Source organism: Entelurus aequoreus, linkage group LG07, assembly GCF_033978785.1.
Source record: "Entelurus aequoreus isolate RoL-2023_Sb linkage group LG07, RoL_Eaeq_v1.1, whole genome shotgun sequence".
Lineage (NCBI taxonomy): Eukaryota > Metazoa > Chordata > Actinopteri > Syngnathiformes > Syngnathidae > Entelurus > Entelurus aequoreus.
In genome coordinates this window covers 44387687-44397776 of record NC_084737.1, presented here as the reverse complement: position 1 = coordinate 44397776, position 10090 = coordinate 44387687, and the positions used below count along the sequence as shown (strand labels likewise).

General features: G+C 41.8%; 1 protein-coding gene across 2 annotated transcripts in view; it reads right to left on the bottom strand.

Moving 5' to 3' along the window:
• Window positions 1-210: 210 nt before the first annotated feature.
• The window catches only part of LOC133653081 (EMILIN-3), a 47101-nt gene continuing 37221 nt past the window's right edge, over window positions 211-10090 (bottom strand). For both annotated transcript variants that reach the window (XM_062052086.1, XM_062052085.1), the window contains 5 exons: window positions 4305-4427; window positions 3262-3548; window positions 2845-3191; window positions 2426-2773; window positions 211-1859 (listed from right to left, as the gene is read on the bottom strand). In XM_062052086.1, coding sequence (XP_061908070.1) covers window positions 723-1859; window positions 2426-2773; window positions 2845-3191; window positions 3262-3548; window positions 4305-4427 — 2242 coding nt within the window. In that variant the 3' untranslated portion in view covers window positions 211-722. The remainder of the gene's footprint in view (window positions 1860-2425; window positions 2774-2844; window positions 3192-3261; window positions 3549-4304; window positions 4428-10090) is intronic.

Below are 10090 nucleotides of genomic sequence, written 5' to 3'. Positions count from 1 at the left end.
TACTCATTAAACGATTATTTGCAGCAACAGAATATAAGTCAAAGTTGTACTTTTTATTTTATTTTATCTCATTACATCTATTTAATTGAATAACCACTACAGCCCTAATTTAAACCAATTATTTTTTAAAAGATGGAGCCAGAAATTCTCTATTACCTGAAGTACACAGAAACAAACACACCAGCCATTGGAGAAATACATATTTTAACATGTGTACATGGCAGATGTTTACAAGCACGTAAATAGCACCACATTGAAATAACATACTTTTTTTTTTATGAAGAATTTTCCACACAGAAAGTGTTTTTTGTGCTTGTCAGCAAAAACCCGTAGCAATGTCGTGTTAGTCCCAGGTCATTCATTCTTGCACAAACATATCTAATTCATAACAATACAGTCGCTTCATATAAGTTAAAAAGATGACAAATGTAGGGAGTGATACACAGCCATAGGTGTGTCTTTGAAATGTCTGTGTGTGTTTGTGTGTGTGTGTGTTTGTGTGTGTGTGTGTGTTTGTGTGCAAGTGCGTGTGCCCTCCTCATTTGGCTGAACTACACAAACAGGACATCTGGAGGCACTGCGGTGGAGGGCTTATGGGAAATGGCTTTCACCGCTCCAATTAATTTGCATTTGTGCAGATGGAAATTGAAAGGAGGGGAAGCAAGCAGAAGACATCACTTGAGCCAATTGAAAAAGACACACAAGCCTCTTTTTTCAAGCTACTACTGGTCTCCTTTCCGGTATGCTGCCTGCTTTGGCTCGCAGTCTTTGATTTCTCCTTTCAGTTCAGCAAGCTGCTCTGAATGGTCGGCCAGGGTGCCGTTCACCTGAGCCAGGTAAGAGTCTGAGTGTCTCTCAAGCTCTGCCCTGATCCTCTCCAGTTGCTCCGCCAGCTGCCCCAAATTGCTACACTGACCCTCTACGTGGCTCACCCTGCTATCCACGTCCATAACCTCCTTCTGAACTTCTCTAGCTGTGCTCCGGCAGCCCTGAAGCTCCCCACTGAGCTGTCTCTTTAAGGCCACAAGTTCCCCCTTTAGCTGGGCTAGATGCCGTTCCCCAGACCCCAGCAGAGAGGCTTGGTGGCCCACTATTTTGGTGATTCCTTGTACCTGATTGACCAGCTGGTGTTCCCGCTGTTCCCAGGTGGAATTGGCATGGCCAACCTCACTTGCAATAAAACTAATAGAATCCTTGAGGCCTTTGAGGGTGCGGTTGACGGAGTTGATGTTGACTTTCAGCAGGGTTATCTCACCATAGACCGAGTCACCAGCCGCCTCCTGGGCAATGCGGAAGAGCAGGTTCTGCAGTGTGTTGTTTAGACGATCCAACTGCTTGGAATGAGAGTCCAAGCGATTTGTCATCTTTTTCTCCATCTCCTCACACTGCTCTCCCACCACACTCCCTCTGACACCCCCTGCTGGAGGAGTAGAAGGCGAGCAGGAGGAGGTGCAGAGAAGCTCCAGGTCTATGAGGCGTTTTTCAATGCCATCCAGATTTTCATCAAATCTCCTCCTCACAGACTCGATCTCAGACTCCAGGGCCGGGACCGCCTGGCCCTCTAAAAGTGCCGGTACAGTGGCGTTGCTCAGCTCTTCAACAGCCACAAAAACCCTCTCCTCTAGGGTTTTCAACTTGTCGTCCAGCATGCTCCTGAAGCCATCAAGACCACCATGGAATCCATCCGTTCCACCTTCTGTAGAATTGAGACGACCCTCTATGTCTACCAAGCGGGTCTCAATCAGCGTCTCCACGTGGATATTCTGCTCATTGAGGGATGACTGCAGCTGTCTCTGGGATTCTGTGAGACCTTTCACCGACTCCTCCAGTAGAAGAACACGCTGAGAGAGGCTGGTTACCTGCAATGATTGTCACAGAAACATAATAATGTAATTATTGTGCGGGAAAAATGTATTAATATAATCATCTTTCTTGGTGTTTGGATGGTGTCATAGCATGGTTCTATTGCCTTATGACATTGGTAGAGGACTATCCTTCATAAATATTGCTTTTTTATTGCTTTCATTATTTTAGGGCAGGACTATTTAACTGGAAATTTCAGTTAAACAACTTGAAAGAGACTAACAACTTTGCAGGAGATTCCTAAAAACAATGTCATGTAGACGATCTTTGACTAGCGTTTTGGCCGTAGGTCCTTCAAAAACAGGGCTTTTTTAAAATTATTTGGTAACGCTGACAAAATAAATGGACAAAAATCGAATCAAGGATGCTGGTTCTCAGGAATATACAAAATAAAAATGAAAGAAGAAGTCCATCCCCCCAGCCATTAGCTTTCTGGAAATGTGGCCTCCAAAACAGTTTATTTGACTAGCCCTGTTTTAAGGTATTTGATGTTTTACTGAAAATATACTATTACATTCAGTTTTTTCTTTACAAACTAAATCAAATGTGTTTTTGATAATACCTGTCCACAGCAGCTCTCTGTGAGTGTTAGGCCTTGTATCTGAGCCTGCAAAGAGCCCAACTCTGCTCTCAATCCAGTCTCTCTTCCATCAAGGGACTGCTGCATCTGTTCTTGGCCATCTATGTTCTCCCTGTGGCATTGTCTCTGCACTGCCCCAATCTTTTCTTCACAGTGGTTCTCCAGACGAGTGAGCCGGCGCTCAAATCCATCCAAGATCTCTGCCTGAATGCCGGCCAGCCTGGCATCAAGGATGTCATCCAGAAGCGCTGAGCCAGGGCTGGGAATGGGCCTTCCTCTTGTTCCTTCCAGTAGTCTCTTCAGCTGCCCATCATGGCCTAGAACCATTCCCTTTAAGAAATAGGTGAGGACAATATCAGATTGAGACATTTAATTATTTAGCACAACGGCATGCCACAAACCTGAATCTCCTCTAATATATGTGTCTTGGCCCGTAGCTCATCCTTCACTTCTGTCACCCTCCCTGCAAGGTCCCCAAATCTATTGAAGCTTTCTTCCCCTTCCAGTACAGCAGGATGCCCATCGGGGATCAACCCGTGTCCGACAGCTGAGTCAGGACCTCGTGGCGTGTAGGGAAGAACGGACACCAGGATCTTGTTGGTGTCTTCCCGAAGAGATGTACGCAGTCGCTCCTCCAGACCCGCCACCATCCCATTGAGAGTATCAAGACCCTGAGTTAGGCGCCGTAGATCATCCTCCATACGATCCAAACGTTCACCAGTCACACCGGAAATCCCAAATTTGTTCCCTGTTTAGAGCAAAGTTCTGATGCTTAATCATATCACCGCATAATTACAACACACAGCTGGATGTCTCACCATTGTTTGGTTTCCCCACAGGCAGCTGTCCACTGGGTACTGATCTGTGATCAGGCAGACCGGGGTAAGGTTTTCCAGGCTCCAGCTGCGCTCCTCCAGGCCAGTGGTCAATTGGGATTCTTGGGCCATGGGGAACACCCTTTATCTCAGGGCGATGTGGCAAAGCAGCTCCCATGTCAGGCCCATCATAGCAGTTCTCCCCAGAGAAGCCGGGGCAACATCTCCATTCCAGCTCAGTCACTGTTTTATAACCCACTTTGTATGTTGGTTTGTAGAACGTTCTGTACCTAAATAGAAAACATGTTCAGAGTTACTTTTTTTTAAGTCATGTTGTTTCACACCACTAATTTGGTCTTTGTTTGAAATAATTAACACCAACAAGTCAGGAGTTCTGACGGAGAGATGGGAAAGACAGGACAGAGATAACAGGATGTATTTGTTCTCTGTGGGATTAAACACGGATTAGAGGGAGATTAGGGTTTAGTCTAAAGTGTAATGTAAATGACGAGGCATTAGGATTGAGGGATTGAACCTGGGTCATTATTGGATGTTAGTGTTATGATTTTCTGAATTCAGATTTCCTTTTGATTGTTTAGGATCATCTCATCTCACACACACACTGAATTGATTTATCTTTTGGGTGGGAGAAAATCTGCTCCTTTAATTTCCCTTGTGAGACACAGAATGTTATTACAAATGGGCCTTTGAAATTCAAATCAAAGAGTCACACAGTTTGAAATCAAGCAGACATCTGCGTCAAAATGAATATAATTTAAGACAGTGACTCAGCTAATCATATATTGTATTAATACACAGGCAAACATGTCTCTCATCCGTCATATAACAAATAAATAAATAAACCACAGTGCTCGTGATATTCGTTCTTTTGAAATTGAAACTTATTACGTTTCCACTGCACTTCTCTGGAAAAGTACATTTTAACACTAGAGGGCAGCATTGATGCTATAAAAACCTTTACATTTTACTGTGCATTTATAATAGTGGCGTACTGTATATTTGTGTTTATTAGTGTATGAACTTACATGACAACAGGACATTTCTGTCCCCAGATGCATTTAGTCGTGTATTCCGCCTTCACATATGTTGCCACTCCATCCTGCATGGTGCATGTGATATTTCTCTGGACCACATAAGCACAGTGGTTTCTGCAGGGAAAAGAAAGGGAAATTAGAAGTTAATATTTTGCAGCATGGAGTCATCCAAAGGCCTTTGGGTGTCCAGCTGCATGTCATGACAATATTTCTTGCTGTCATATTCATAATGTTAAAATGAAACATTTGTAAATTTTCCAGTATTGTCTCTTCCACCTGGACTTGATTTTGGTGTTGCTCAGTGACAGGAAAAGTGGAGAGTATGATGAGGGATACATTTACCAATCCATGGATACTTGAATTTTAAAAATGTACTAGGATTTCACAGCATTTAACAATATTTATTCACAGTAAATTTTCTGAAACAACTAATGACAATACAAAATAGGATACCCTTTTATTTCACAGCAACTAAATGTTATTTTACTGTAAACTACTGTAATCATAGTCCTCTGTAATATCACAACACCCATCCATCCATCCATTTTCTACCGCTTGTCCCTTTCGGGTCGCGCGGGGTGCTGGAGCCTAACTCAGCTGCATTCGGGCGGCATTACTGTAAATTCACACTGATTTGTCCCTTAAGGGGTTCCGTGGACTACGTTGCACACTCTTGTACAGTAAGTGGCAGTATGCTGTTCAAATGAGAGCAAAAAATGAAAACAATACATTTACAATTTACAGTTACAAAATGTAGTTGTAACTTTTTGGAGCTTGTTTCCACCACAAAAAAAAAACAACCCCAGTGGTAAGTCATAATTATGAGATACAAAGTCGAAGTTATGGGATAAAAAAGTAAAAATTATTAAATAAAAAGTCATGCTTATGAGATCCATCCATCCATTTTTCTACCTCTTGTCCCTTACACACACACACACACACACACACACACACACACACACACACACACACACACACACACACACACACACACACACACACACACACACACACACACACACACTCACACATACACACACACACACACACAGACATTTCATCGCAGGGTCAACACAGATAGACAGACAACATTCACACTCACATTCACACACTAGGGCCAATTTAGTGTTGCCAATCAACCTATCCCCAGGTGCATGTAAAAAGACCTAATCATGAAATAGAAAGTCAAAATTATGAGAAAAAAATATTGTTTTTATCTCATGATTAAGATTTTTAATCTCATAGTTTCAAATCTTTATCCATAATTTTTCACTTTTTTTCTAATAATTTTTCACTTTTTATCTCACAAATATGTTTTTTTTAATGTCATATTTGAATTTATCCCGTAACTATGACTTTTTATGTCATAATTTCAAATTTTTTATCTCATAATTATGTTTTTCTTTTATCTCACATTTCAAATTATCTCACAACTATGACTTTTTATCTCATAATTTTGTCTTTTTATTGTTAGCTGTAAAATCACAACTCTGCTGTTACGGTATATTACTGTAAAGATTTTTCACATTTGATTACTATGCAAATTACTGTGAAAGTAATGCAATTATTAGCTAGAAATTGGTTGAACACTTACAATGAAAATCAAAAATTGGTTGTCATTTTGTAGAATGGTGATGGTAATAAACGATATCCAGCGTACTTTTCAATATGTGATCACATTTGCTAACCGCCTTTTCATCCGTCTAAATAATGCAGTTCTACATTGTTTGACATTTGAAATGCATTTGAAATGCTTTTAGCTATAGCAATCTACTGTTGCAAATGGTACACCAATGGTAGAGGATATGAATGGTGTCTATGCAAGACCAGAAACAGACACATATTCACTTTAGTGTGTAATCACAATTTGAAGTACTTAAATTGTTTTCGTGTCATGCTGGAGTTTAACCTTCTCCTGTATCATTGCCAATAGGCCAACTGCAAAGACAGGAAATGACGATCTGCACTCTTTGGACTCACACGTGAACCGTTGCTCTCATTCAGAGGGGACTATTTAACAACACATGCAGCCATCATTGTTGCTCTGCAGCTGTTTCAGACAAATCCAAATGTTTGGAGGAGCAGGGAGGAACACGGTGAGTGCCAAGTTAACGGGTTAAGAGGATTGAACAGATCAGACGGCCTTTAAGAAACTGTGAGAATGTGTTGTCAGCTGATCACTGACTGTGCTGACAAGGTTTCTGTGTCCCCTCATCGCCTCATAAGCAAGGGAAAAGAGCAGCAACCTGCTGCCAGGTCATGCATTGTTTGCCAAGCTGTGGTTACGGTCTGTGCTTATGTGCCTCGTGGGAAGTCTTGAAATGATGCAAAGTTATTTTGAATTTAGAATTTGTATAAAAAATGCAAACTTCCACTGACCTCCAAGAGGTGCAATATTGAAACAAAAACATACATTTTCTGATGTTTTTGGGACTGTTGAAATTAGAGATGTCCGATAATGGCTTTCTTGCCGATATTCGATATTCCGATATTGTCCAACACTTAATTACCGATTCCGATATCAACCGATACCGATATATACAGTCGTGGAATTAACACATTATTATGCCTCATTTTGTTGTGATGCCCCGCTGGATGCATTAAACAATGTAACAAGATTTTTCAAAATAAATCAACTGAAGTTATGGAAAAAAAAATATATTTATTGAAGTCACAAAGTGCATAATTTTTTTAAACATGCCTCAAAACAGCAGCTTGGAATTTGAGACATGCGCTCCCTGAGAGAGAATGAGGAGGTTGAGGTGGGCGGGGTTGGGGGGGGGGGGTAGCGGGGGTGTATGTTGTAGCGTCCCAGAAGAGTTAGTGCTGCAAGGGGTTCTGGGTATTTGTTCTGTTGTGTTTATGTTGTGTTACGGTGCGGATGTTCTCCTGAAATGTGTTTGTCATGCTTGTTTGGTGTGGGTTCACAGTGTGGCGCATATTTGTAACAGTGTTAAAGTTGTTTATACGGCTACCCTCAGTGTGACCTGTAAGGCTGTTGACCAAGTATGCCTTGCATTCACTTGTGTGTGTGTGAAAAGCCGTAGGTATTATGTGATTGGGCCGGCATGCGAAGGCAGAGCCTTTAAGGTTTATTGGCGCTCTGTACATCTCCCTATGTCCGTGTACAGCGGCGTTTTAGAATGTCATAAATTTTACTTTTTGAAACCGATACCGATAATTTACGATATTACATTTTAAAGCATTTATCGGCCAATAATATCGGCAGCCCGATATTATCGACATCTCCAGTTGAAATGTATCAATGCTCACACACTCGGTGGGGCTACAATACCTGTAGGCTATATACTGTATACATAGGCGCCGATCCCGTGGGGGCTTCGGGGGCCCGAGCACCCACAGACTGTGCCGAGCACCCATGTGGGATTGATGGCAACTTTCAATCTTTAAAATAATTTTTGAAAAATCAATCTTGTTGTAGTTCATTTTGTGCCGAGTTTGGTCCGTTTTACAAAATAATAAAGCCACAAATCATATGGGATATTAACTTCGCTGAACGTCTTTATTTTTTTTAATACACACACACACCGAGCACCCACTGGCAGAAATGTAGATCGGCGCCTATGACTGTATATGTATACATTTGTATGTATACATGTATATATTTACATGTGTACATTTACAATTCCCGAAGGGGATGAACTCCAATCAATTCCTCTGCTAAACATGATTTATTGGGACAACATTTGGAGCTTTTTCTCCCTAAAATAATAAAACTCTGTCTTTATATTGCAACACTTAAAACGTCTGGCGTCAATAATCTCGTGCAAGGTCACATTTATTGCAACGCGTCGTTGAATAATTGGAAGAATATCTGTATGAATTGTAAACAAATGGTTTGGATTTCTATGTGAATGAATCCACAGTAATAATAAGCTTTGTGCACTCCCCCCCCCCCCCCCCCCCCCCCAAAAAAAAAGGCAAAACAGGCACTGTGCGTAGGGCCCCACGATCCCTGGGGGGCCCTGTTTTGCATGAACAACTGCATGTAATAACAGGGCGCAAATGTATTCCTAGCCCTTTCCTGCTCTGTCACTGATAAAAATGTAATAGTTTTCAGTGTCTCTCATGGTGCAGAGTCTTAGTGCTGTTCTTATAATATATTATAACTTTGATCGCAGGTCGCAGTTGTGTCTGGAAGGTTTTCAGACAATTATTCAACAATGTCTTTCCCAAAACATGTATCAAATTGAATTAAAGTTTTGTTAAAAAAAAAGTGTGAAATCATGTTTATTGGGGGAGGGGACTCCACTAAATAACATTTTGCTTAGGGCCCCAATTTAGCCTGGGGCGGCCCTGGTTTGGTGACTTGTATGTTTGTGTAATTGAGACTTGACAATTGATTTGGGGACGACGTGGTGCAGTTGGGAGAGTGGCCGTGCCAGCAACCTGAGAGTTCCTGATTCAATCCCCAACTTCTACCAACCTTGTCACGTCCGTTGTGTCCTTGAGCAAGACACATCATCCTTGCTCCTGATGGGTCATGGTTAGGGCCTGGCAAGGCAGCTCCCGCCATCAGTGTGTGAGTGAATGGGTGAATGTGGAAATATTGTCAAAGCGCTTTGAGTACCTTGAAGGTAGAAAAGCGTTATACAAGTATAACCCATATATTGTGTGAATATGTGGTACAGTAAACACACCAAGGCATTACACGTAGTCGGGGGAACCTCTATTTATTGCAAAATGTGGGAGCAGGGCTCCCCCGGGGCTAAATTGGGGCCCAAAGCAGAATTTTATTTTGAGGCCACACCTCATCACAACATTTTACATCATTGACTTTCATTCATTCATTTTCATTTTTAATGCGCGTATGCACGCAAAACAGAGGCCCCTATGCATGGTGGAGCCCTGCGCACAGCACATAATCTGCATCTAGGGAGGGGAGGCCCCATGTGGGAGTCCTTATCTGTGTGTTTTCATCCATCCATCAATGGCTTTTGGCTCTGTGGGTGGTCATTTATTATGTATTGAGTTCTTACTTTCACATTTTGAACAGGAGCTTTTCACCTCATATCCCAAGACACACTTTATTGCAGGAAGTAGCAATTAACTCATAAAGCGTGTTTGCTGCAACTTTGTTTTGTCTGCTTGACTGATGGTGCTGGGAGAAAAGATGACTTTGTAATCCGGAGTGATCTAAGATTAGACATACAGTACACCAGGAGAGATAAGAGCTATTATCCTCTGTGAGTTATTTTCCCACTCGAGCTCTAAACCAATATAGCTCAAGAAGACTGCTGTTAAAAAGTGTATGTGAAGTTTGCTTTTGTTTTCATGGCTGACAGATGGGAACTGGTGGTCACACACGATTAAACAGTAGGTGTCAAAGCAAAAGCACAACGGACCTTACATTTATCAGAGTGGGAGGGGGAAATAATGTCAGTGGAGAAAGAAGCCGCCAATTCGCCCGATGAATCCTAAAAATAACTGCTGTTGTATGGAAATGACCGGATATATTTGTCATGATTGTGTGATCATGTTTGGTTTTAGTTATGTTCGGTTTTGTTTTTGGACTCTTTGTGCACTCTTGTTTGTTTTGTCACCATAGCAACCCATTAGTTTCACCTGTCATGTCACGCACCTGTCTCACACTTTGCACTCGCACACCTGTCACTAATCATGTCACTGCTATTTAAGCCTGTCTGTTTCTGTTGATCGTCCTGGTGACATTATCCTTTCTAACTCTGCTCACTTCATGCCATGCTACTTCTGTACCTTCATGCTACCCCAGTTCCATGCCAAGTAAGTTTTTGTTT